Here is a 25517-nt window from a genome sequence, read left to right on the forward strand (position 1 = left end):
TGACGACATGCATTCTTTATCCAAACCTTTGACAATGCATATTTCAGCGAACGACAGTGTTGTGAAGAGACAGACTCACGGCCATGTTGTCGAGATGGGAAAACACTCCATGCAAAGCCGCGCATAGAAACCAAGAATCTGGTCTCTCGTGAGGCTCTGCGCTCCGACGAGCTTTCGATGTACCCTTGTAGCCCATGTACTCCATCCTTTTGTATCTGGTAGGAATGATTGTCATTGAAACCTTTCAAAATAAATACAGACACGGTGGGTGCGGGCGTTGCTGCGAGCTCGGCACATGGACGCGACTCACTGCTCGCCATGGACGCGTTATGCGCTTTGTTCTCATCGATCCATGTGCCATTCAGTGGTGGCTCTGTATACAACGCGTCGCGGCTTCTCAAAACCTCTCAAATGGAGTTTGAATCGTACCATCCGTGAACCTGCGAAACTGCAACAACCTCTGAAAGATCGATTTCGACCATGCCAATGCTGCGTGCGTCATTAGCGGGCACCGACCCGTCGCGCTTCCTGCCACCGCCCGCCGACGAGCCGCCTTCGCACGCCCCGGGCAGGACCAGCACCCGGGCGCTTCTCGACACGACCCGTGTCTTCAGCGTCGAGCGCCTCCAAGAGCTCGTGTTCCAGGGCCTCGACGCCGACCCGGGCATGCGGCCAGTCGCGTGGCGTGTGCTTCTTGGCTTGCTTGGGGACCGTCCTGCGCAGTGGTCGACTGACGTAGCGGGCAAGCGACAAGCGTACGAAGGCCTTCTGGAGCAGTTCCTACCGCCGCCACCCGACCACGCGCTCTTCAAGGACATCCAAAAGGTCCATCGTCCATCCATGTCACTCGCGGCTGACATCTCTTGCGCTCGTAATAGGACGTGGCACGAACGCATGTGCAGCTCTCGGCGCGTGGCATCGACTGGATGCTGCGTATTCTGTACGTGTTTGCTGTCGCGCACCCCGAGGTCGGGTACATGCAAGGCATGCACGACGTGCTCGCGCCCATCATCTACGTCTTCAACGGCGACGCTTCGATGGAGTGGCAGGCGCACGGCGAGGCCGATGCCTTTGCTGTCTTTGAGACGCTCATGCAAGCGTTGGCGCCGCTGCACTTGCCGTCCAAGTCGGTGCCGACCAAGACAGGAGTCCAGGTGCAAATGACACGTCTCAACACGCTTCTGCGGCAGCACGACGCTCGCTTGTGGCAGCACCTCGTACGTCTACCCGTTCGGCGCTTGGCGCTCACGGTCGCATGTAGAACTCGGTGGCGCTGACGCCAGAGTATTACAGCTTTCGCTGGTACATCACGCTCTTCTCGCGCGAGTTCCCGATCGACGCGACGCTGCGGATATGGGACGCTCTCCTCGCAGACAAGAAGCGCTTCGCGTTCCTCCATTACGTCTGCGTGGCCATGATCATCTCGCATCGGTCGGTGCTCCTGCACGATGAAGCCGACTTTGGCTCGTGCCTCACGGTTCTCCAGAGCGAGCCGCCCATCTCGGCCCAAACACTCTTGGAGCGAGCGCTGCATCTGCGCAACGTCGACCGGACAGCCGACACCGTGGCGCGGCAGCGGCTCGACGGTCGCCGCGTGGTCTCGCCCGTGCGAAAAGTCTAGCGACTCGACGCCTACCTTACTAACTCTCAACAAAACACCCGGTAGCTCGATTGCCTGGATCGATCCATCGGAAGTATCGGATACCTGGACTTGGCCATCAAGTGGATATCAATGTCGTTAAAGCGAGGTCATTTCAATACCAAGTTTTTGTATGCTATACTGAAAGAGCATTTATTGGGTGAAACGGCGTGGCGGTTCGAATTTGCGATCGCCGAAAGAAAGGACGTGAGACCAAGCCAGTGACGAGGCCAGCTGCATGCACCGCTCATACTGGACCGCAACCGCGGGAATCGTCGCCTCTGGATGGACTGCATGGAACCGCTGGTGGAAGCGCGGCTGCCGACGCCGGCAGCAGCCACCAACTCCCTTCACGTCGCATCGAGGCAACGCACGGAGACACAGTGGCATGGAGACTTATGACGCCATTGTCACGAAGCTCGAGCTCATGGAAGCAGCCGCTGCCGTCGTACCGAGCGATCGACGGTACGAGAGGCTCGCCCGCCTCGTCGATGTCAACGAAATCGACAGCCTCGTGCCGTTCAAGGATGCGTACGGTCGCCTCGGGCCCTCGTCATGGGACGCTGGTCACTGCTTCGAGACTGCGCGCAGCACAATTGAAGTCGAAGTCTTGTGGCAGATGCTGACCCAGCGAGCACCGCTGTCTGCAGCCATTGCTAGTGGTGTAAGGTGGCATGTAGCCCTACCGCTTGCTCTACAGACGTCCAACGAATACCGATTGCATCCGCGACTGGCCGCATTGCCTCTGGACGCCTTATGCGCCCTCGGGTATTTCCACCGGCCTCCGCAGTCGCCTCCTGCACAGCCACTACTTTGCCACCGCGCAGCGCGCGCCTCCTAACGTCGCACTCGTAACTCGTAATCTTGCTCCACTGCTTGCTCCGGTACGAATTACCGCGTCTATTCTTAGTTGTGTGCTTTTAGACGGCACGAATTGTCTCGTCCTATCGCAGGTAATACGTGGACGGTCACGAAGCGATGTCGGTGCTCCTGCAGACGTCGCTGGGCGAGGTCGTCGTGGACCTGCGCGTCAAGGAGGCGCCACGTACATGCCTTAACTTCCTCAAGCTCTGCAAGCTCAAGTACTACAACAACGTGCTCTTCTTCAACGTGCAGGAGAACCTCCTTGTGCAGACAGGCGACCCGACGGGCACGGGCTCGGGCGGCGACTCGGTCTTCCACGTGCTCGACCCGCGCCAGCCGCGCGCCTTTCCCGACGAGCTCGGCCTCAAGAAGCAGGTGCTGACGAAAGGCTGCCTCTGCATGGCCAACACGGGCCCGGACTCGAACACGAGCCAGTTCTTCGTCACCATGCGCGACGACGATCTCACGCAGTTTGCGTCCAACACGCTCTTTGGCCACGTCGTCGAGGGCCTCGAGATCCTCCAGTCGATCAGCGAGCTCTACGCCGACAGCCACGGCCGGCCGTACCAAGACTGCCGCATCCTCCACACGTTCGTGCTCGACGACCCGTTCCCGGATCCGCCGGGCCTCGTCGAGCCGCCGTCGTCGCCGACGCACGAGCGCCCGCCGACCGAGTCGGTCGAAGTCCGCTTGAGCGTTTTGGACAAGCTCGACGAGTACGAGGGCAAGACGGAAGAAGAGGTGGCGATCATGCAGCGGGATCGCGAGGCCAAGTCGCGCAGCGTGTTCCTCGAGATCATTGGCGACTTGCCGGACGCAGACGTCAAGCCACCCGAGGAGGTCCTCTTCTTGTGCAAGCTCAACCCTGTGACGACGGCCGAGGACCTCGAACTCATCTTTTCGCGCTTTGGTCCGTGCACGGCCCACATCATCCTCGACTACAAGACCGGCGACAGTCTCTGCTTTGGCTTTGTCGAGTTCACGGACAAGGAGCACTGTATCGAAGCGTGCTTCAAGATGAACAACGTGCTCATTGACGACCGCCGCGTCAAAGTGGACTTTTCCCAGTCGGTCTCCAAGCTCTGGAACAAATTCCGCCGCAACGAAAAGCAGTCCAAGGACGACACGAAACCAGAGTCGTCTGGTATTCGAGCCAAGCCACTTGCCAAGTATGACCTTCTGGACGAGCCGGCCCACCGTCGAGACGACCATCAACACAGCCACCGGCGGGACGAGCCAAAGATCAAGGATGATCGCGATGACCGAAAAGCCGAGAGCCGTCGCCGAGACGACGATCGCCGACATCGCAGCCGCGATCGCAGTGACCGGCGCGATGATCGCAAGCGCAGTGAAGAGCGTCGTCGATCTCGTCGCAGCCGATCCCGCGAGAGCCGCCGCAAGTCGCGGTCGCGCGACCGGTCCGATCGGCGTTGAGCAAACAAAACAGATGATCATTTGCGGTACAAAATGACTCACGCGGCAGTTGGCAACTTGTGGACACTCGACCACGTGCGGATCGAGTGCTGTTCCGGGCATATATCACGTAGCTACTACTAGTACATATTATGGAACAAGAGGGTAGTCTGAGATGTGGTCGACACCGATAGTTATAGATCTTCGTGAACCGACTGCGGCACCGACGGCGCTTGATAAAGTTCGTTTCAACCGACATGCGCTGGTACATCGGCGGCGGGTACCTGGCCTTTACCATCGGCTGCAGCGTCGCGTACTTGGTGCTCGTCGCCGAGAGTCTGACCAACGACCTCTTCTGGCCCGACTTTGATCCGGTCGGCGGCCAGCTCTTGCTCGTCGACTTGTTTCACCGCCTGCGCCGCGCGGACTCGTTCGACTTGTACGCAACGCCGATACTCAAGACGTACAACACGCCGTCCGCTGCGAGCGAGATGCTCTCGACGACGCCGCGTGCGATCGCGCTCTCCCAACTGACCTCGATCGAAGACGCGATTCTTGGCTTTCGGACGCTTGATGCAGCGTACAGCTTGCACTTGATGTCGCAGTACTGCTTTGTGGATTTGCATCGGCGCTGGGAGCTCGCGCACACGGCCGCACGCCAAGCGCGGTGCAATCAAGGCTCGTTGGCGGTCAATGGCGCCGTGTACCTCGAGACTCTCTTGCGCAACGTCGAGTGGGAGAGCTGGATCGTTGTGTTCGCGACAAGCTTCCAACTCGCGATTGCCGACGAGCTAGAGCGGTCTCACGACGGTATCAAGTGGCTGCAATCGGTGCAGAACGCGTTCGAGTCGGTCTCGGTCGAAGCACGCTACTGGCGCGCACACGGCATCCAGCGGTACCAGCTGCAGTGGAGCAATGATGTCCAGTTCGGCTTGCGCGAAACCATCTCGCTCATCAACGCCCTTGGGACGGTTCAGGAGCTCACAACGTACAATTTACCGTTTACCCATCGAGGTACTATGCCCCTACCTTGTGTGTTTGACGCGATTGACTCGAGCTGGATGGTCTTAGGCTCGTTGTGGACTTCGTTCTACCAGCAGTGGGGTTTCTTTGACGATCTCTGGGCGGCCTCGGTTGTCAACGGCAGCTTGGTGCGGAGTGCGGCGAATTTCATGGGCCACCACTCGAGCATGGAGGCGCTCGCAGCGCTGTACCCATTCACACGCAGCAGCATTTGCATCCACGACACCGTGGGCCCTTTTGTGTCGACCGACATGTACCTAGTCCCACCGCCCGCCTCGCTACTCGACGCCGTCAGCGCACTTGAAGCCAGTGTGTCGATGCGCATCAACGCTGCGGCGTTTACGCAGCTACTACCTCAAGTGCTCGACCCGATTCCAATGACGTGGCGCCATGAGGACGCGATTTTCTTTGGCGGGAATCCCTTTTGCGCGCTCACCCCCGGCGCCTCCTTTGTTCAAAAGTCGTTTGCATTTGACGCGACGTGCACGGCCATGACGCCGGCGTCCGTGGTCGTCTCGCCAATGGCCGCGGCGTTTGCTACGGCGGTGGATGACGCACCGCGCGTGGGCTGCGACGCCTGTCGCACGCTGGCGCCTGCGTGTCGTGAGTTATTATCGCACGTGGTCCATCTCGTGCAGGACGCCAATGTGTCGGCGCCCGACATGTCGCTTGTTCAGGCAGCCATTGCGGACCTCGGTGTCGAGGTTATTCAGTTTGCACTTCTCAACACCAGCCACAATCATACTGCCTTGCGCCAACCGCTTCTCGGGAAAGGCTGGACGTTTTTTGGCTACATTATGCTCTACGAGTGGGCGATCGGGCACCGCGAAGTCGTGTCATTCCAAGGCGACGTCACGACGTTTGTGCTCATGTCGGAGCCGCTCGCGCCGCTGCCGCTGGCCTTGAGCGGTAGCGAGATCCCTTATAGCACGAGTCGGTACTTCTGGCAGCTCGCGGTCATTACCACGATCGGATTGACCGGTCTTGCGCTTATGCTGCTCTTGCTGGGCGCGCGCCACTGGAGGAACTCGGCCATCTTGCGCTTCAACCGGATTGCCGCCCCAGTTTGGCTAGGGCGGCCACTCCTCCTCGTCCGTAGCATCACGGGGATCATGGTGCTGAGCACGGCCCCCATTGCCTTTGACGCGTCGCCAGGCCGCGCCACATTTTGCGCATCGCCCCGCTCAGTCCCGGCAACGCTGCTGATTGCTGGCGAAGCCGTGTGGCTGACGTACGTCGCCACGGACCTTTGTGTCATCGTGACAGAACCTTTTACAAGATACTATGCCCCGCTGAGTAGCCTCCTCAGCTGGATCGCCATCGTTTCCCTCGAAATGACGCTGCCCGTGAGCCCCAAGGTGTCCGTCGCGCAGGTCTGCACGCGCACGAATGTCAATGTGCTGCTCACGTGCTCGATTGGCACGGTCCATATTGGGTCGCTCACCCGCGCGCTGGTCATCGCGCTTCTGCAAGTCGCGTCGCTGCTTGTGGCGTATGCAATCGTACGCCTGGCCCTACGACGCCACCCTCCACCGCCACCTCCGATGGCGTCGTACATTGTGCCTGCGAGTCTTGCGGCGTTTGCTGACGCCCCTCTTGACGCGTGGGCCATGCACCGCGTCGTGGCGCTCCTCAGCGGGTCCTTGCGACTCCAGCCGCACTGGTTCTTTGATGTGAAATTATGGCGCGTGTTTGAGAAGGAGGGGGTCCCCGCGAAGAGGTCATCCAAGACACGCTGGTCGAGATACCGAGCAGTCGACTGCACCGGATCAAGCGGCGTGTGACGCTTGGCGTTGGGCTCACGTACCTTGTCGCGACCGTCGGCGGCAGTCTCTCGTACCTCGAGCTCTCGACCGTGAGCTTGGCCAACGACTTTTACTGGGCGACCTTCAATACCACCGGTGCACAGACATATGTGGCCAACTGGTTCAACCGGTACCTCTACATGACGCCGACGCTACTCAGCGCTTCGCTTGCCAATGACGCGTACGGAGACACGACCAACTATGGCGACGCATCGGCCGTCGTTGCCTACTCGCTGCTCTACGCCAAGAAGATACAGTTCGAGGTCGCCAGTGATTTGGCGCTGGCGATTCATGGGCTTCGGCAGACCGACCCTTGTCTGATTCCTTGGATCACCACGCAGTATTGCTGGTTGGACTTGGATCGTCGCTGGGACATGGCCAACTCGATCAAGCGACAAGCGCGTTGCGAGATGTTCTATACGACCAACGCAGCAGTTTATCTTGAGGCACCGCTGAGAAATCTCAAGTGGCCAGACTTTGAAGCTTGCTGGGGCGCGTCGTTCGATATGGCCTTTGGCGCAGACCTCCTGCACGATATATCAGGACGTACGTGGCTAGCGACGGTTCAGTCGAATGCCAACTCGGAGTTGGATGAAGTTGTCTACTGGCAGTCGAAAGGCCTACTGACGTACACGGTGCAGTGGCAAAGCTACAAAAAGATAGGGCTCGTCGACACCTTCGCGATCGAAAATGCCTTTGGCCTGACGTATGCGCTCACGCTCAAGGCGACAAGAGGGCTCTTTCATATCGCTACCGAGACGTCGATGAAGATGTACTGGGGCTTGGCGAGTGATCTCTGGGCGATTGCCACCAACGGCTCGGGTGTCACCGGTCGATCTCTGCTTCGTTCGAGTTCTTATTTTGCCTTTGCCAATACGACGCCCGAGGCCATGTACGTGGTCAATAGTACACTCTCGTCGCCACGCGATGCGGCGCTTGGCGCCTTGGAAACATTCCTGGGGCCGTTTGGATCCGTGGATCTGCGCTACGTCTCGCCACCAGCACGGCTTTTGCGTCTACAACAATCGGTTCTTGAAGCCCTAAGCGTTGCCTTGGTCGCTGGCGAGAACCGGGACGCGGCGCAGGCAGCGTACAGTCGCATGAGTGTTCTTGGTGTGCTCGTGCCGCGGCCACTGGCGCTGGACCCCTCTCGGGTCGCGTGCCTCGGCGGCAGTCTTCTCTGCGGTGCGGTGCCTCGGGCCATGAACTTTTCATTAGGCATGGGTAGCTTCTTTGGCGCGGATGCAGCGTGCAGAACAGGCTACAACGAATGGAGCTTCGTCTTCAAGCGCCAGCTCATCTTCGCTGCGGTCGCGTCGAGCCTTGCCCAGCACATGCCTTTCGCAGCCAGCACGGCGTGTTTGTCGGAAGCGATCAATCCGGTTGGTTGCCACACGTCTCTCATTAGCGTTAGTGCCTTTGTGAGCACCTACTTTACAGGGGCAGAGTTGCGATCATGGGAAGCGCAAGCCGTACGCGTGTCCGAGGATGTAGCGGCGCTACAGGTGGCGATCACTCAGTTCACCGAGGACGTTTCCGGCGCCAAGCTCTTCCATCAGCGTCTGTTTGCACCCGAAGATCCAACGATGCAATTTACCTCCTGGACATTTGCGTACGATTGGGCGATCGGCGTCCGTGAAGTCGTTGCTTTCGAAGGTGACGTCGCGTCGGTCACCGTCCTCTCGTCACCAAAGCCCGTGTCCACGACCGCTGCGAGCCCCTATGAGCTGCCATCGAATGTGGCCGTGTACTTTCGAGCGCTGTGCCAATACATTTCGCTCGTGCTGCTGCTGCTGGCTCTGCTCGCTGCCGTCTACACGGTCCTTAACGGCTTTACGAGCGACGGGCGCAACCTCTGGAAGATCAACCGCGTCGGTGGCATGGTTTGGGTCGGTCGCCCACTCCTCTTTCTTCGAAGTGTCACCGCGCTTTGCATTTTGAGCAGCGCCGACCTCTCGCTGCAGCGCATTGGGACCGTCTCTCGGCTCGTGACTAGGGACGTCACGCCACTTACCATCGTCACCAAGGTGCTCGTCGCCGGCGAAGGCTGCTGGCTTGCGTACATTGCCTGTGATATCTGCATGGTCTTTACGAGAGAGTACACGGCGTCGTATGCCGGCAAAGCTGCTATCGCAGTGTGGGCCCTCGCTGCACTCTTAAGTGTCTTTAGCCCTGTCACGCACCACGCCTCCATTGACCGTCGCTGCACCGTGGTAACGACCGACTTGCAGCTCACGTGTGCAAGCGGTGTCGTGACCATTGGCAGCCGCTCACGTCTTCTAAGCTTGGCGCTGATTGCGCTTCTAGCGCCGTTCCTTCTCTACCTCCACAACCGCTTGCGCTATGCGATGTCTCCACCCAGATTTCGGCCGTCGTACATGCTCTCTTGCGGCGCCGAGTGCCTCTTTGCAACAGACGGGTGGGTGGCCGGGGGCGTGCGCTACGTGGACTTTGCGTCAGCAGCGCTCACGGGGCTACTCGTGCTCCCGTACAAGCACCGTATTTACGTGTTTGATATCAAAACGTGGCGGCTTCTCGTGCTGGATAGCACCGCACCCATTGAGAGGGTCTCTGGTCAAGTCCACCTCTTGCGCGCTCTTCCGTGTGTCGAGTAGCACCGTTGCCATGCAAGGTCACTCGAATACCATCTTTTGAATATCACGAGCGACTTGGCTCATCGAAGAAAGGTGCAATTTCATACAGTAGACCTCCCTTTGGTAGGACTCCGTAACACGAAGAGAACTGCAATGACTAGTATTGCAACTCCTCTGGGTTTGCAGCATAGGCCGATTGAGGACTGGACCAAGTACATCCAATTACCGTATTTGTACGCCATTTACCGTCTCTTCGAAGTCATACGCTGGATTCCGTACTTTAACGGTCACCACACTCCCATGACGTGAGCATATGCTGGACATGCATTGGCACTCGGAAGCGCTAGTTGCGTGTGCGTACGAACCAGCGCTTCAAACGACCTGCGTGAAAGAGTTGTGATGTTGGCTGGACTTGTCAGTCGGTCGACTTTTTTTCAAACTTTAAAGACCTCAGAAGGCTTGTTTAAAGAGTCTTTTAGAGTTTCTCGACAGTGTCTGCGTCGAGCCCTTCGTAGCACGTGAGGCCGTCCTTGTTGACAAGGTCGTCGCGGGCGCCCTTCTCCATGAGGTACTCCATGAGGTCGTGGAAGCCGTACGCATGGCAGTAGTGCAATAGCGATTGCCCGTTGAGCTATCCACGCTACGTTAGCTTCTTGGATAATCCAATCCAGGTCGTACGTTTTGGGTGTTGAGGTCGGCGCCTTTCCGCAAGCAGAGCTTTGCGATGCGCTTGTTGTTGTTTTGACACGCGATCGAGAGCAGCGTGTTGCCCGCATTGTCTTTCATGTCGATCGAGAGCGACCAGTCGGGCTGGTTGAGCAGCTACAAATGACGGTACTGAGTCCACCAGCACCGTATTTCCAAACGTACGTTTTCCACTTCGGCGTACTTGCCGTGGCGCGCCAAACTCATAACGTGCTCGAGCTCCATGGCTTCCTTCGCCGCCTGCGACACGAACTCTTGTTGCGCTGCATGACTCTCTTTGTCGATGAACGCGGCGGCGACGAGCGGTGCCGCCGGTGCGTCTTCGTCCTCGATCGCCAGTGCCTTGACGAATTCGAGGTTGAAGAGCTCCTTCCCTGCCACCCTACCCACGACGACGACGGTTGGCATTGCTGAGATAGACATCACTGGATAGAGCACCAGGGATCGTAACCAACGACGAGCCACTCGTCGGCGGCGGTCCGAGGCCGAACAAGGCCCACGCAACGTGGCTGGTTCTACAGCACACTATCTTGCACGAGCTCTTTGAACGCGCATCCTACCTTGTTGATGCTGGCGGGGAGGTAGTTGGTCTCGGCCTTGACCGTCTTTGTCGAGTTGGCACACGCGACAAAGTTCTTGGGCAGCTTGGCCACACTGCGATGCACGGCGCCGTGGAAGCCGTCGACGGCTGTTTGACTCTCGGCGCTAAAGTCGAGAGGCTTGTTGACCCACGACTCGCCTTCGCCTGGCGTCGCATGCGTCAGGAACGTGGTCCCAAATGGAATCGGTGCCTTGGTGACAGCGACGTCGATCTCGTCGGGCGTCGCATCGGGGAGGACACTCATTTCCGTACGTGTTGTCGCGAGCGAGCGCGCCGTTGGTACCTCTTCGTCTGTCGCGGCCGCTTCGTCGTCATGGCGATCCGAGATGGCTTCATGGCTCGCCACATCGTCCTCCAGCAGCACCTCGGGATCCCGAAGCCCGAGACCCATGCCCAACCCGATGCCGAGCTGCAAGACGTCGTTCGGGCTCATGCTCGACGTTGCCATGGACGCGCCGAGCGCCGATGTCAGCGACTCGATGAGCTTTTGCGTATTCGGCGCCACGAGTCGCTTACTGGTCGCCGGTTTTGATGAGCTCTTCAACTGGGGCGTCGGCTTGGTGGTCGGCGTTGGGCCCTTGCTGTGGCTGACCACAGGCCTTTCAATCTGGAAGGACAGCTTTGGCACGGCCACTTTGGTTGGCGATGGGCGGGACGGGCGTGTTGCCAAGGCCTCTGCTTCTTCGTGAAACGAAGGCTTGATGATCGAGGTGGTCTTCGCGCTGCGGTCAACCGCTTTTAATCGCGTCGCGCGGTCTTCAACGCTCTCCATCGTCTTGGTCATGTACGAGCGCATTTCTTTTTGGGTGTAGCGGGCGTCCGCGCCACCGACGCCGGTCGTCGCTTTCTCGCCGACCCCGTCCTGCACATCGCCTTCAATGTCGCCGTCGGGTCCTCGGTGCTTCTCAATCTCGAGCACGGGGCGCGTCCAGTACGTGCGACCAGTCGCCTTTTCATACCTATTTGGATGCGTTGGATAGGTTGGATACTTGGATCGACGCTACCAGTAGGCAATGCCGTCATCGGTCACAAACTCTTCGAATGGACTCGTCTGCATGTACGCCCAACTGCGATAGACCATCGGGGTGTAGGCCCCCATGGCGCCGTCGACATTGCAGTTTTTCATAAAGTCACCCGGATCTTGCGACCCGAGGGTCGTAAAGCACTAGCACCCCATCCGTGGATACGAGAGCGGAAGCAACGGCGGTACCTGTGTCTGGTTGCGGCTCGACTTGCCGAGCCAGAGGAGGTGCATGAACGCAATAATGGTGCTTTCGCGCGTTGTTGGCTCACAAAACGGATAGTAGCTACAAAAACACCCCAAATATCCTAATACACCCTGGGACGGAGTTGGCGCACCGGTCTGCGCGTGTCGTCACTGTCGCATTCGCTGTCGGCACGTTGAACGTCAGGACCGTCTCATGGGGCAAGAAGGCCGCCGGCTTTGTCTCGTCGGGCATCTTGAGCCCCGGCCTCTCGAGCATCGTGATGAAGCCGTAGCACGCGTCCTCGCCGGTTTGCTCGGGCCGGTTGATGCACATGGCGTGGCCTTCGCCTTGGATCACCAAGAGAATCGTTGGTGGCCGGCGGCTATTGAGCGGGTGCTCGAGCGGCCGCACCACATAGTGCCACGTCTTGGGGCAATGACCAAGCACGCATACATCGCGCTGTGGTCGAGCGTCAGCGGCGGGCAAATGGCCCGGCGGTCCGTCACGTTGAAGTTGCCAAACTGGGGCGGCACAAAAGTCGTGACAACCATGTAGATGAGCATCTCGGCCACCAACCCACCGACCGCCAAGTTGCCAGGCGTCGGCTTGCGCCCAAACGAGGCAAAGAGCACGGTCGTGGGTGGCGTAATCCGCGTGCGCCGCGGCAGGTCAAAGCCTCTCGGTGGCGTGCACGCTTTCACTTGCATGATGCCGCGGTACATGGCTGCGAGTGAGATGCGCGCACTCACGCGCTCGAGCCAGCTCACTTTAGAGAGTCCGTCAATGTACGTGTTGCTCACCGGCAATGGGATCTGGTCCAAGAAGGATGGCGTGGGCATTGGAATGCAGCGCCGCGGCAAGAGCTCGTATTTCCGTGGCTGGTAGAGCACGATGGGTCGAGGGACCTCCGTCTTGAGGACCCAGTGCTTGAGCGCCGGTGTATTCGGCGGTACGACAATGACACCGTCGATCGGCGCGTCGGTGAACCGCTGCTTGGTCACGGGCGGCATCGGCTGGAAGCTCCGGACACTTGACGCGTAGTCAGTACACCACTTGGCGTTGCGCAGCGTCTCTCGGACCTTGAGTATCGACGGCGCGTCCCCCGCCTTCTTGACGCGCCCGAGCCGGAGGTGCTCGAGGAAAGACCGAAACCACGCGCGGACGTGGAGCTTGCGGCGCATGGTCTTGTTCAAGGTCGTGGTGGCCGCGTCGATCGCGCGGTAGATCGGATGGCGGCACTCGATGACGGTCACATACGATTTACGCACCTTGTCGTAGCGCAGCGAGCTGTTGGCTTTCAGAAACACTTCTTGGATCTCTTCGGCCCGGTACTTGCGCCGAAGCTGGTCGACCTCCCAGTTGGAACAGAGGAGCGCGCTCTCGGACGCATGCTTGATGCGCGCGGGCCCGACCGTGTGGGCTTCGCACTTGCACCCTTTGATGGCACTCCAGCACGCAAAGCACTGCGTGGGCTTGGGCGCATCGTCGCTCGCGATCGTCTCGTTGTTGTTGTTGCTCTGGGATGCCTCGAGGAACCCCGGGTCGGCGACGTCGCGGATGCGCACCGGGGTTGGAAGCCGCGCCGGTGCCTTCTTGCTCTTGGCGCTTGGCTTCTTGGCGACGACGGCCACCATAAATTGCTCGGGTTTTCGCCCTAGCGCAATTTCTCGGTGGCCGCGCGCCTTGGGCTTGGGCGCGTTGAACGTCACGTTGTGCGTCAAGAGCGCCGAGACCGAGTCGAAGCGCGACACTTTGAGCGCGCCGCGGATCGTGTCTCGGAGCTTGGCGTTCTTGGAGCCGTCGGCGAGGAAGAGCGCGTCGTTGTCCATCCAGTCGGCAGTGGCGTCGGCGAAGCTGGCATCGCTCGCGCAGTCGCCGTTGGGATCCACGTCTTGCAGCACAAACGGCTCCCTCCCGAGCGATGGAAGCACGGGCGACGAGACCAGCGGCGAGACGGGATGCGTTGCTATCGAGAGATTGCTTTGGCGAGGAGAGAGCGGCGGCAGCGTCGTGCGATGTCCCGACGACGGGCGCTGCTGCGGACTGGTCGGGCGAGGAGGACTGAGTGCCGCCGTCGGCGGTGCCCACTGACTCTGCCCCGTGGCGCTGTTGTAGTACCACGTCTCGCCGCGCTCTGGATCGTGCACTTGCCGCCACTTGGCGGCTTCCTACGATGCGTTCGTTGAGAGCTCGTGTCGACAAGACCGACGTTGCCTGGAGCGCGCAGGTTCGCCGGGTGGCACGTCGCGCGACGAACCCCCTCGCCACTGCCTGGATCTACCATCGAGTCTGCTTCCATAGGACCATTTGTGTCCACAAGCGTACTTGTGTGGCTGCAGCATCCGTTGCATCCTTCTCGCTCGGCGGAAGGAGCTACGTGGTGTTGTGAGTGGCTGAAAGAGGAGGACGAGGCTCCTATTCCTCCAAACCAGAACGTACGATATCAAACTCCATCTCGGGGGCGCGAGGATGCACGGGCGACATCCGTTTCTGAAGCCGATCCTTCTCGTGCTGCAACTGCGCGAGCTGGTTCTCGACCGCGTCCTTGGCCGGTACGAACGCAGGCACGAATGTGTCGAGGCGGCGGCGCACGCGGGCTTCTTCATCGGTAAACTGCAGTGCGTCGTCGTTCATGGGTGGCAGCGCCGGCGCGATTGCTGGCGCAGCGTCGGCCACTGGTATGTCGGCGGGCTCGTCGCTCGAGGGCGTCGGCGGTACGCTGTCCAAGACCTCGATGGTCACGCGGCCAACGACCTTTCGCGGACGCTTCTTGGTCGGCGACGGTGTCGCCACCGCTTGGAGGAGCGTCGACGTCTCGGCCTCGATGGCGATGAGCTCCTGTACCTCGAGCGTCGGCTCCATCGGCGCCTCCACAGGCTTCTTCCGCCGGAAGCGGAAGAAGGGCATCGTAACTGCTGCTGCCGCCGCCTGGCGCGAAACCGAGTCGAGGAGTGCGTGTTATAACATATATCTGGCAATTGTGTTGGTCAACATGTTATAACGCGTGGCACAGCAGCATGGTGCAGAAGCGCAATGTGGTCTCGATCCTCTTGCCGACGTGGAACGAGCAAGAGACGCTGCCGCTCGTGGTCTGGCACATCCACGAGGCCTGCACCGAGAGGTATGGTATCGTCGTCGTCTGTGAAGGTGAACCTCATGCGTGGCAGGCTTGTCGACTACGAGCTCGTGATCGTGGAAGACAACAGCGACGACGGGTCGCTCCAGGTGGCGCAGAAGCTGCAGGGCATCTACGGTAGCAGCCGGCTCGTTATCGTGGCACGGAAAGGCCGCCTCGGGCTCTTCTCGGCGCTTGTCGATGGGCTGCTCAAGGCCACGGGCGATTATATCGTTGTGCTGCCGGCCAACTTCACACAGCACGTGCGCCACATGGCTTCTCGATGCATCCTCATGGCTTTGCTTTGTAGCCCAAGTACATTCCTCACTTGGTTGCGTACGCTCGCATCGCGCGATGTACATGGATCTGTTGGATGTGCGTAGGCAGCAGGAAGCCACACAAGCTGATATTGTCGCAAGCTCGCGCTTTGGCGACGACCACAACGGAGTGGGCTCCTCTGTATCCCCGTTGGTCTCACGTACGACGAGTAGGTCTGTGGCTGGAGCTTTGGGCAGCGTCTGCAGTGCTGTGTGAAGACCGTTCTCGCGGATCTTTTGTTCTCTCTGCGCCTGTCGGACCCCACGTCGAGCTATCGGTACGCAGCTCCACGATGCCCACGGCCACTTACACACGGCGTAGGCTCTACAAGCGCCAAGTGTTTGCTCAGCTCGTGCATGCTCTTGGCGATACAAGGACAGCGGACTCTGCTTGCCATCTTGGTCTCGCGTTCGCCGTGGCCGCGCAATCGATGCACTGTACGGTCGCTGAGGTACGTTCCTCCATCGACTTGGCGAGCGCCATGACATGGCTTAGGTACCTGTGACGGCCATGCAGCCTGTGTACAGCGACAAGGACGACGTCGCCCTGGCGTCGGTCGGGCGCTTTGCCGTGCATGCCATCGGCCTCTACCTTCGGCAATGAGGCTTCGTAACGGCTGGGGACATTAACAAAGCACGATCGTATTTGGTTTGGTTTATTTTATAGCTAGTGAATACAATATTCAAGATGCACACAGACCAAATGTATTTTAATATGCCGACCTTGAAATGCAAGGGATTACATAAACGCCAGCTATGGGCTATTCGCACCCAACTTTTAAGCTATGCGAGCGACGTTGCAACGCACCTCTATCACAGAACGCCGGCGCTAAGCCTACTGCGATAGGGTTCCACCACTACAAGACCTCTATGTGTACGCGCTGTAGCCGTGAGACGGCCAGCATCGTGTCGGCGGCGCACCAGACTCCCGTTTGGGTTGTGTGTTTTTAGTGCAACCAGACGACCGCGATGGGGCGCAATATTTTCCAAGAAGAGGGCTGAAGGATGGACATGCTCGGGAAGCTCGTGCAAGGCGGTTGCGCCGCCGATGGCACCGTGGCCGCGCGCAACCCGATGACGCAGGCGCTCGATGGTATGCTGCGTGCTGGTCCGCTGGGCCGTGCGGCGCCAATGGGCCCATCGCAGGACGGTGGCCATTTTATGGAGCATGATCTGCGGCAGGCCATGGACGACGCGCAGCACCAGCAGCATCTCCAGGAAGCGCACTTTCGCCAACATCAAATGGCTATGCGCAACGACGCGTCAATGCACCAGCCCTCGCCGATGCAGATGGACGCGCTCTGGCAGCAGCAGCAGCAGGCGCCACAGCGCATGCACGACTCGATGCAGCGCCATGCGCACATGGAAGGCGCATTCGCCGACGCCGGCACGGTGCATCCACAAGCTTCGCAAAGTCACCACGGCATGCATCATCAAGCTTCGGCAGGGCACCACCCTATGTACGCGATGCCACCACCGCCCATGATGATGATGCACGCGCCGCGCCCATACATGATGCAGGTAGCATCGACTCTCTATTTCACGTAGTCGTTGCGATACAGGGTGGTAGAACACGACACACATGATGGCGCCGACCTATGCGCCGCAAGCCCCGGTGGCGACCGCGGCGCCAGCCCCCGTGACGCACGCGTCGAGTGACGCCCAACGCATCTCGAGCGAGATGGCGCAGGCTCTGCAGCAGGACCCGCGCTTTGAGAAGAGTGAGTTCCTCAAGTTTATGAACCAAGTGAGCACGGGCGACGTCGAGCTCCACGAAGCAAGTAACTCGGTCATCCACCACACGGCCGAGCCGGTGACCGAGGGCATCAACTTGCTCGAGCCCGTGTCCGGCGCCGAAGTGCTCGATGATGTGTGGCACGACGCCGCCGCCGGCAACGATACCCTCGTAGCACCCGCGTTCTTTACCTCTGTCGACGCTGACACACCTCCGCGTAGGAGGAAATCTGGGCCAAGGCCATGCAGGAGGCGCAAATGCAGGACCCGTTTGACGACACGGCGCTCTGGTCCAGTCAGCAACACAATCACACGTACGACTTTCAGGAAGAGAATCCGTTCGAGCACGACGCCAATGCATTTGAAATGGTATGTATACCGATGCATCCTACGGCCGTCGCGTAGACCTGGGGGTAGGGCTGCCGTTTCTTTGCGGAAGGACAGCTCAAGGACGCGATTCTGGCCTTTGAGGCGTCGCTGCAAGAGTCGCCCGACCACAGCGAAGCGTGGCGCATGCTCGGCGAGTGCCATGCTGAAAACGATGAAGACAAAAAGGCCATCACGTGTCTCAACCGGTGAGGCCACATCGACCTTGTCTACTCGCTCACCGAATGACGCATTAGAGCGGTCGAAGAAGACCCGTACAACCTCCACGCGCTGCTCGCGCTTGGTGTCAGCAACGTCAACGAGCTCAACTCGCACGGTGCGCTCGAGACGCTCCAGGCGTGGGTGCAGCACAACCCGAAATTCCATGGGCTTCAAGTCCACGTATCCGAAGACATGTATGGCGACGGCAGCCTCATGGACCAAGTGATGCAGCTCATGCTGCAAGCCCAGAGCCACGACCCGCTCGATAGTGATGTTCAGGTACACCGGGCAAGGTCTTGTGTACCGAATAACACACGCGTGGGTAGGTTGTCCTTGGCGTGCTCTACAACGTCTCCAAAGACTACGACGCGGCCGTTCGCTGCTTTCGGTTGGCGGCCAGCGCGCGCCCCGACGAGTACGCGCTCTGGAACAAGCTCGGCGCGACGCTTGCCAACTCGTCGCGGTCGAGTGAAGCGATCCCAACCTACCACCGGTACATGGCCCCTTGATGGTAAAGGGTGTTGTATGGTGTGTGTAGCGCGTTGGAGATCAAGCCCAAGTACGCTCGAGGCTGGCTCAACCTCGGCATCAGCCACGCCAACTTGGGGCAGTACGAGGAGGCGGCCAAGTGCTACCTCCAGGCGCTGCACCAAAACAACCAGGCCGAACACATTTGGAGCTACCTCCGCATTGCGTTTACGTGTCTCGAGCGCTTCGACCTGGTCAAGATGACCGACATGAAGGACGTCATGTCGTTCCAGCACGAATTTCCCATCATGGAGCTCTAAGTGTATGTCAACAAGAAGAAGAAGAAGATAGCATGCATCGCGACGTCTTCTCGCATTAAACACTGCGGTTGCGTGTCGTCTTGAGCCGAGGACACCTTTCACTGCTGCTCGGTGACGGGCAGCGCCGACTTGAACCGATTGCGACCTTGAATGACCGGGCGTGCGCCACGTCTTGCTGTATAGACAACGAGCGTCTCGTTGCGCGACCTGGCCGAGAGGGTCGTGAGCAGAGTCGAGGCGACATCGATGTAGCAAATGCCAAACGTCTCCTTTTCAAAAGAAAATAGTACGTACTTGAAGCATGACTCCGGTGGGATCGCGTCCGCAGCCGATGATGGAGGTACCATTGCATAAGGACGGAGTCGCCAAGCGCAATCACGACGAGAAGAAGCCGGCGGGAGAGACGCGCGGTTGTCGAATGCATCGAGACGTCGGGAGAGGGGTGCGTGCAGCGTAGCCGGTCTCTTCTGTGCATGCACGCGCGTCATAAAGCAGGCGGACATCTAACAACCGCTCCAGCCTAGTACACAATAACTGCGGCTAGTACGGTCAAGGGAATAATGCATTGGTACTGTGCAGCGACGCCATCCGTGTTGGCTCGGCCAAGAAATGGGTGCAGCTTCCTCGGTCCATACACTACACTACGACAGCTCTGTCAAAGAAGCTAATAGCGTCGTCCATACAGCGAGAACGACGACCACCAATATTGGCCGATGCAAATGAACTGTGGCTCCTTCCGCCTGGAGCCTGCGTCGTCGCGATCATGCAGGCGGCGCCGTCACCCTCGCATGCCCCCGCGCCCGGCAGCTGATATCACTGTGGATGAAAGCACGCGGCGCTGATTGGCTCCCGCAATCGCAAAGTGGCTTGAAGCTGCTCTGATTGTAGCATTTTGGCCAATCAGCGGCGACGTTCCAAATGGCTGCGCCAGATCGCAACATTTTCGAAGTTGCGCCCACGATGCCACTGCTCCGCGTCAAGGTCGTCTCGGGGAAGAAGCTCCTCGCGGTCGACAAGAAGTTCATCGGCACCGCGTCGAGCGACCCATGTACGCATGCGGAGGAGGAAGATGAGGAGGAAGATGAGGCTCATGCGCATGGTAGACGTCCGCTTGACGTGTGGCGCCGAGACGTGCAAGACCAAGATCCAGTCTGGGACCATCAACCCGTCGTGGCATGAGGAGTTCCGGTTCGGCGAAGCGGTCTGCCTCGCCGAGGACGCATGCATCTCGTTCCGCGTCAAGGACTACAACACGCTCACGCCCAGCGTCGACCTCGGCGGCGCCGAAGTCCACGTCCCGACGCTCACGCCCAACGAATGGGTACCGAGTATCGTATCCAAGCATGGTTCCTCATCCGAATCGTTCCATCTAGAACAAACTGGTGCTGCCTCTTGAGAAGCATGCCTCGATGAAGGGGGAGGCGTCGGGCGAGATCTCGGTCGAGATCTTCTACGACCCGACGCAAGGCGCGGAAGGTGCGCCTCCGTCCGACGTCCAGAACATTTGGTCCGAGACGTCGACGCGCGAGCTCCCGATTGCGCCGTTGTCGAGCGACAGCGAGGCGTCGCCGCCCACGAGCGCATCCCCAGCGCCGGCGCCGGCGCCCTGGACGTACAACTTTCTTGCTGTGAGCGTCCTCGAGGGCGCGGGCCTCAAGGCGTGCGACGGCGACGCGCAGGCGGGCACGAGCGACCCGTTCGTGCTCCTTCGCATTGGCGCAACCAAGCCGTTCAAGACCAAGGTCATGAAGAAGACGCTCGTGCCGAAATGGCGCGAAAAGTTCTACTTTCCGCTCGACCCCAAGACCAAGTACGCTAACACAGTCTTCTCGCTGCGCGTCGAAGACGAAGACGTGCTCTCGAACGACTTTATGGGTCTCCTCGCCATCGACGTGCGTGAGTGGATCCAAAAGCACGGCAGTGTGAAGAAGGACATGTGGTTTGGCCTCGGGCCCGACACCAAGAACCCGGTGCGCGCGAGCCTCGACGAGGAAGACCCGCTCGACTACGGCTTTGGCAAGGTCCACCTCGCGATCGAGGCGTGCACGCTCGAGTGCGACTACGCGACGCTCGTGCAGGGCGAGGCCGACACGGACGTCTATGCGTCGGCCGAAGACGACGAAGAGAGCGGCGCGTCCAACGAAGAGGACGCCAAGCTTGCCGAGCGCGAGTCGGCCGAAGAGCGGGCCAAGCGCGACGAAGAAGAGAAAAAGATGCTGGAAGAGCTCCAGAAAATCCACTTCAAGTCGGGCGACTATCAGATCCAGGTACGGCGACCACATCTGATCTGGACGCGTATTTCGTTGTTTTTGAAATCAGGTGCGCATCATCGAAGTGCGCGACTTGGTGCCGCAGGATGCGAATGGGTCGGCGGACCCGGTCGTGTTTGTCGAGTGCATGGGCCAGGAGCAGCACACGGCCGTCAAGCCCAACCAGCTCTCGTGCGTCTTTGACACGCTTCTCTTTTTCAACCTTAAGAACGTCGACAAGGACGACATTGAGAGCGCGTCGATCGAAGTGACCGTCAAGGACGCCGATGGTCCGTTCTCGTCCGATAAGATTGGCTTCTTCCGCATCGACATTCCGTACATTTACTACATGAAGAACCACGAGATGTACCGTCAGTGGGTCGCACTCGTCAAGAGCGCTGGCGACAGCGAGCAGGGCGTCCAAGGCTACCTCTTGTACGTGCATCAAATACTTGATACATTCTTGATATTGATGATACCATTCGGGATAGGCTCTCGATTGCCGTGCTTGGCCCTGGCGACACGATCCCGATCCACGACCCCAAGGTACGGACGGCTCTAGCAGCCGATACCACCCATACATGTTTGCGTGCGTAGGAGATCAAGGACGACTCGGAGATGGTGATCATGCCGCCGCGCGTGTCGCAGACGCTGCACTTTCTCGTGGTGACGGTCCACCGTGCCGAAGGACTTCCCAACATGGACAAAGGTATGCCTTGTATTGATTGCACTATCGCCTGTGGCATCTTGAAGTATACCATGTGCCACAGGAATCATGTCGGGCGGCGGTATCGACGCCTACGTCCGCGTGGCCTTTGCAGGCGAGAAGCCCGTCGAGACGCGCAAGGTGACGACGCGCGGCTCGGACGTCGACTTTCAGCAGGTGCGCAACGCGTTTGGATCGATCCACGCAACTCTGCGTTGTGTAGGAGCTTTGGTTTCCCGTGCTCTTGCCGTGCATGTCGAATCGCATTGCGATTAGCGTCTGGGACTGGGACCGTGTCGCCGATGAGCTCGTCGCGCATGCGTCGCCGTTCAACTTTAACCAGATCAAGGACCACCCGACGTACGCAATCCCACGTTTCATCATGTGTACTATGAACGCATGGGACTAGGCTCTTCCAGAACCTTTGGACCAACTTGTACGGGACGCCGGAAGATTCGACCTTTCTCAAGTTCAACTCGACCGCGAAAGAGTTTATGGGCAAGCACCCGGAGACCGCGTCGACGTTCCGCGGCCGCCTCTTGCTCTCGTTCCGCGTCGAGTCGGACGTCAAGAACACGCTCGACGTGCCCCACACGCGCAACCTCCTCACCAAGATGCCGCTGCCGCCGACCAAGACGTACTGCCTCCGCGCGTTGCTGCTGTCCGGTTCGGAGATCCCGGGCTTTACGAGCAAGGTGCACTGGGGCTCCTTCTCCAAGATGAGCGTCCGCATTGCGATCGGTAGCACGACGCTGTGGTTCAACCGTGTCGCCAACGTCAAGGGCATGTGCAGCTGGAACCAATTCATGCAGGCGCCGAGCCTCGAGCTCCCGTCCGATTTGCGCCAGTGCCCTGACGTGTTTGTGTACCTCGTGGCTGGTGCGACAGGCGCGGACGCGCGCAACATTTGCTACGCGCGCTTCAAGGCCGCCGAACTGCTGCTCCCGAGCGACGACGCGGTGCCCAAGGCCAAGTGGATCAGCCTCATCGAAGACCAAGTCCTCAACGAGCTCCAGGATTACCAACACCCAGGCAACCTTCTTTTGCGCCTTGGCCTCGCCGAAACAACGTCCAAGGACGTGCCCGACTCGTGGAAGGAAGTGGTGTCGGCCAAGATGCCGTCGGCGTCGTACACGCTTCTCGTGCACCTCTTCCAAGGTCGCGGGCTCCCGTCCGCCGACTCGAACGGCCTCCTCGACCCGTACGTGGCGGTCACGTGCAGCGGCATCGGCAACAAGAGCTCGCGCAAGAACCGGACGCGCGATCCTGTGTTTTACGAGACCATGGTGTTTGACGTCAACGTGCCCGTGGTATGTCACATTGACTGGCAACACAAGTTTCCTCATCTGCGAGTACAGGACCGCGACCACCAGCCGCGCATTGCCTTCCAGGTGTACGACTGGGATCGTTGGGACCCCGATGACTTTGTCGGCGGTGTCTCGATCCCGCTCCAAGGTGCGTTGCCGCCACGGACGTACTACCGATGTCTCATCCGACGTGGTAGATGTGAGCGTCATCGAAGCGAGCGACTATGAGGCTGGCTACACCGTGCCCGTGCCCGAGTGGTACCCGCTCGGGCTCCAAACGGCGGGCGACGTCGACGGCGCCCTCCTTATCTCGTGCATGCTCGTCGTCAAGGACATGCCCGACCAAGTGATCGCGCCACCCGCGTCGATTCGTCCCAAGATGCAGGAAAAGTTCCTCGAAATCATTTGCGTCGGCATGCGCCAGCTCACGCCCGCGGGCTTTACGCCGCTGCACATGCCGTACCTGCAGTTTGAGATTGGCGAGGTCACGTCGACGAACCGCCCAAAGCTCACGGCGCCGAGCGCCAAGCCGTCGCCGCACGACCCCAACTACCTCGAGCGCATCGTGATTCCGATTTCGGTGCCCGAAGACGCGCGGTACGCGCCGCGCTTGAACCTGAGCGTCTACGACACGCTGCTCGGTGGTTTTGTCAAGCCGCTGCTCGGCACAGCGTCCATCGACCTCGCGACCAAGCTCCCGTTCTCCAATGGCCGCCCCAACGAAGCGTACGTGGCGCCCGGTGCGTCCACGCACCATGTGGTCGGCAACCCGCACGTTGACGGCGAAATCGTGCCGCGGACGCCGGAAGGCAGCTCGTCGGGTGCCGGCGTCGGAGCCATCATGCCGGCGATGGACGGTATGGACGAAGACGACGAAGACACGCCGGCGTACCTCAAGCACCGCGAGCTCATGGCCAGCACGATCGAGGCGACGCTGGAGACGACGCCGTTCGAGGTCTACAATGTCTACCGCGGCCAAAAGTTTGGCGTCGCCAAGAGCACGTACCGCGCGGTCGGCAAGTTCAAGGGTCTCATCCGCATCCTCAACAGCCGGTCGGACGCGCCGCTCTTCGACCTCGAAGCGCTCCTCAACCCGCAGCCGTACGTGGTGCGCGTCTACGTCCTCGACGCGTTTGCGCTCCAGCCCAAGGACCCGAACGGCAAGTCGGACCCGTATTTGCGGCTCAAGGTCGGCTCGAAAGAGATCGTCAACGACCGAACGCACCACCACAACGGGACGCTCGAGCCCAAGTTCCACTCGGTGTACGAGTTCAAAGTCAACCTCCCCGGTGCCTCGACGCTGTCGCTCGAGTGCTGGGACTACGACCTCTTCTCGGTCGGCGGCGACGACTTTATCGGTGCCACGTGCATTGACCTCGAAGACCGCTGGTTTGACGACCGGTGGCAAACGCTGGGCAACACGGCCGAGGGGACGTTCAAGCCGATCGAGACGCGCCAGCTCTACGCGCCGTCCAGTGTCTGCGCGCAGGGCTCGGTGCGGCTCTGGATGGACATTCTGACGCCGGCGCAAGCGACCTTGTCGCGGCCCGTCGACATCAAGTTGCCGCCCATCGAGCACTTTGAGGTCCGCGTCGTCATCTACAAGGCAAAGACGTGACACCGGGCGACGACTTTTCGGGCTTGAGCGACCTCTTTGTCAAGGCGTGGCTCCAGTCGTACGACAACAAGGCGCAAAAGACCGACATCCATTGGCGCGCCAAGGACGGCAAGGCGAGCTTCAACTGGCGCATGAAGTTTGACATTGCGCTGCCGATTGACCCGACCAACGAGCTCGAGAAGGGCCACTTGCATCTCCAGATGTGGGACAAGGACGTCTTGTACGACGACTGCCTCTCGGACACGATTGTCAACCTCTCGGAGCACCTCAAGAAGGCGTACAAGACCAAGGAGATTGTCAACGTGTACGCCAAGCCCAAGCCGATCAAGTCCAACCCGCGCCCGATCAAGAGCCCGACCAACGTCCGCGTCGCGAGTCCCACGGGCACGGTCGCAACCGGTGCGCTTTCGAGTCGCATCATTGCAAGCTCATCGGCATCCTTTTCGTAGATCTCGACGACCTCGAACGCGGTGAAGGCGAGGCCCTCTTGCCGCCGCCACCGCTCTCCAAGGCCGACTCGAAGCGCGGGAGAAAGGACGACAAGAAGGAAGGCGTCGAGATGATGGTCAAGGCGCTCAAGACGCGCCTTGGCATGGGCGAGGACCCCGACGACGCGAGCTGGCTCACGTGCACGACGCGGGACCCACACACGGGCGACCGCGTCGAGGCCGGGAAGCTCCTCCTCGCGATCGAGATCATCCCAAGCACGTGGCCGACCTACGCGCCGCCGGCCTTGGGCGCAGCGAGCCCAACAGCTTCCCGACGCTCGCCGAGCCCGCGGACCGCTTGCATCTCAAGTCTGTCGTCGCCATGATTATTCCACCGACTCCTGATGTACGATGCTTGTGTCTAGTGCGCTCTTCAACCCGCTGCACTTGCTCGAGTCGCTCATGGGCCCGAAGGCGTACGCGGCCTGCTCGAGCTTTGTCATTTGCGCGCTCGTGGTCGCGTTCCTCGTCTTTGCTGGTCCCATGGTCAACGTCCTCCTCGTATGCAGCTGGATGCTTGTGCATTGAGGTCTCATGAACTGCATTAGACGCTCCTCAACATGCTGCCGTCGCCGTACGGCTGGGTCGTCTTTGGCCTCGTCATGTTCCTCATCTTCTTTGGCTTTGGCTACTGCTCGTACCGCTGCCGGCGCACGATGCGCACGTCGTAGGTCCTCCTATGATGCATTTTGAATGGACCTTGTGCATTTCGATACCAGTGCGATGTGGCATGGCCGACGCGGCCAGTCGTTCGA

General features: G+C 59.9%; 9 protein-coding genes across 9 annotated transcripts; 7 read left to right on the forward strand and 2 right to left on the reverse strand.

Annotated features, from left to right (window-relative positions):
• The first annotated feature begins 429 nt into the window (after window positions 1-429).
• Window positions 430-1725, forward strand: SPRG_13418 (hypothetical protein). Its single transcript, XM_012353241.1, has 3 exons — window positions 430-825; window positions 879-1217; window positions 1262-1725. The coding sequence occupies exons 1-3, from the start codon at window positions 481-483 to the stop codon at window positions 1619-1621; spliced, it is 1044 nt and encodes a 347-aa protein (XP_012208631.1). The 5' UTR covers window positions 430-480; the 3' UTR covers window positions 1622-1725.
• A 196-nt stretch (window positions 1726-1921) lies between these two features.
• Window positions 1922-2563, forward strand: SPRG_13419 (hypothetical protein; the record flags this gene model as incomplete). Its single annotated transcript, XM_012353242.1, has 3 exons — window positions 1922-2246; window positions 2320-2497; window positions 2550-2563. Exons 1-3 carry the CDS (start codon window positions 2028-2030, stop codon window positions 2561-2563), a joined length of 411 nt encoding a protein of 136 aa, XP_012208632.1. The 5' UTR covers window positions 1922-2027.
• Window positions 2564-2598: 35 nt separating this feature from the next.
• Window positions 2599-4107, forward strand: SPRG_13420 (hypothetical protein). Its single transcript, XM_012353243.1, has one exon. The coding sequence runs from the start codon at window positions 2618-2620 to the stop codon at window positions 3935-3937; it is 1320 nt and encodes a 439-aa protein (XP_012208633.1). The 5' UTR covers window positions 2599-2617; the 3' UTR covers window positions 3938-4107.
• Window positions 4108-4173: 66 nt separating this feature from the next.
• On the forward strand, window positions 4174-9359 carry SPRG_13421 (hypothetical protein; the record flags this gene model as incomplete). The annotated part of the gene is made up of 3 exons (XM_012353244.1): window positions 4174-4930; window positions 4988-6612; window positions 6660-9359. The coding sequence occupies 3 exons, from the start codon at window positions 4174-4176 to the stop codon at window positions 9357-9359; spliced, it is 5082 nt and encodes a 1693-aa protein (XP_012208634.1).
• A 436-nt stretch (window positions 9360-9795) lies between these two features.
• On the reverse strand, window positions 9796-14759 carry SPRG_13422 (hypothetical protein; the record flags this gene model as incomplete). Its single annotated transcript, XM_012353245.1, has 12 exons — window positions 9796-9969; window positions 10017-10160; window positions 10209-10425; window positions 10482-10558; window positions 10604-11603; window positions 11649-11809; window positions 11855-11951; window positions 12004-12234; window positions 12306-14020; window positions 14067-14129; window positions 14178-14225; window positions 14292-14759. The coding sequence occupies 12 exons, from the start codon at window positions 14757-14759 to the stop codon at window positions 9814-9816; spliced, it is 4377 nt and encodes a 1458-aa protein (XP_012208635.1). The 3' UTR covers window positions 9796-9813.
• Window positions 14760-14838: 79 nt separating this feature from the next.
• Window positions 14839-15978, forward strand: SPRG_13423 (hypothetical protein). Its single transcript, XM_012353246.1, has 7 exons — window positions 14839-14973; window positions 15020-15230; window positions 15278-15303; window positions 15351-15414; window positions 15459-15562; window positions 15607-15736; window positions 15781-15978. The coding sequence occupies exons 1-7, from the start codon at window positions 14870-14872 to the stop codon at window positions 15886-15888; spliced, it is 747 nt and encodes a 248-aa protein (XP_012208636.1). The 5' UTR covers window positions 14839-14869; the 3' UTR covers window positions 15889-15978.
• Window positions 15979-16289: 311 nt separating this feature from the next.
• Window positions 16290-18394, forward strand: SPRG_13424 (hypothetical protein; the record flags this gene model as incomplete). The annotated part of the gene is made up of 7 exons (XM_012353247.1): window positions 16290-16805; window positions 16855-17190; window positions 17241-17387; window positions 17436-17593; window positions 17642-17885; window positions 17933-18099; window positions 18145-18394. The coding sequence occupies 7 exons, from the start codon at window positions 16290-16292 to the stop codon at window positions 18392-18394; spliced, it is 1818 nt and encodes a 605-aa protein (XP_012208637.1).
• A 98-nt stretch (window positions 18395-18492) lies between these two features.
• On the reverse strand, window positions 18493-18697 carry SPRG_13425 (hypothetical protein; the record flags this gene model as incomplete). The annotated part of the gene is made up of 2 exons (XM_012353248.1): window positions 18493-18663; window positions 18689-18697. 2 exons carry the CDS (start codon window positions 18695-18697, stop codon window positions 18493-18495), a joined length of 180 nt encoding a protein of 59 aa, XP_012208638.1.
• A 657-nt stretch (window positions 18698-19354) lies between these two features.
• SPRG_13426 (hypothetical protein) lies at window positions 19355-25433 on the forward strand (the record flags this gene model as incomplete). The annotated part of the gene is made up of 16 exons (XM_012353249.1): window positions 19355-19442; window positions 19498-19715; window positions 19768-20661; window positions 20714-21078; window positions 21135-21189; window positions 21241-21352; window positions 21414-21526; window positions 21573-21709; window positions 21759-22656; window positions 22708-22804; window positions 22854-24270; window positions 24303-24673; window positions 24724-24982; window positions 25018-25071; window positions 25128-25263; window positions 25311-25433. The coding sequence occupies 16 exons, from the start codon at window positions 19355-19357 to the stop codon at window positions 25431-25433; spliced, it is 5337 nt and encodes a 1778-aa protein (XP_012208639.1).
• Between the last annotated feature and the right edge of the window lie 84 nt (window positions 25434-25517).

This window comes from Saprolegnia parasitica (assembly GCF_000151545.1).
Source record: "Saprolegnia parasitica CBS 223.65 unplaced genomic scaffold supercont2.118, whole genome shotgun sequence".
Classification (NCBI taxonomy): domain Eukaryota; phylum Oomycota; class Saprolegniomycetes; order Saprolegniales; family Saprolegniaceae; genus Saprolegnia; species Saprolegnia parasitica.

Excerpts from the sequence above, each read along its gene's own strand:
- SPRG_13418 (XM_012353241.1), top strand. The coding sequence starts at position 481 with ATGCCAATGCTGCGTGCGTCATTAGCGGGCACCGACCCGTCGCGCTTC. Across the intron at positions 826-878 it reads TCTTCAAGGACATCCAAAAG|GACGTGGCACGAACGCATGT; the intron begins GTCCATCGTCCA and ends CGCTCGTAATAG. Across the intron at positions 1,218-1,261 it reads CTCGCTTGTGGCAGCACCTC|AACTCGGTGGCGCTGACGCC; the intron begins GTACGTCTACCC and ends GGTCGCATGTAG.
- SPRG_13420 (XM_012353243.1), top strand. The coding sequence starts at position 2,618 with ATGTCGGTGCTCCTGCAGACGTCGCTGGGCGAGGTCGTCGTGGACCTG.
- SPRG_13423 (XM_012353246.1), top strand. The coding sequence starts at position 14,870 with ATGGTGCAGAAGCGCAATGTGGTCTCGATCCTCTTGCCGACGTGGAAC. Across the intron at positions 15,304-15,350 it reads TACATTCCTCACTTGGTTGC|GCAGCAGGAAGCCACACAAG; the intron begins GTACGCTCGCAT and ends GGATGTGCGTAG. Across the intron at positions 15,563-15,606 it reads GACCCCACGTCGAGCTATCG|GCTCTACAAGCGCCAAGTGT; the intron begins GTACGCAGCTCC and ends CACACGGCGTAG.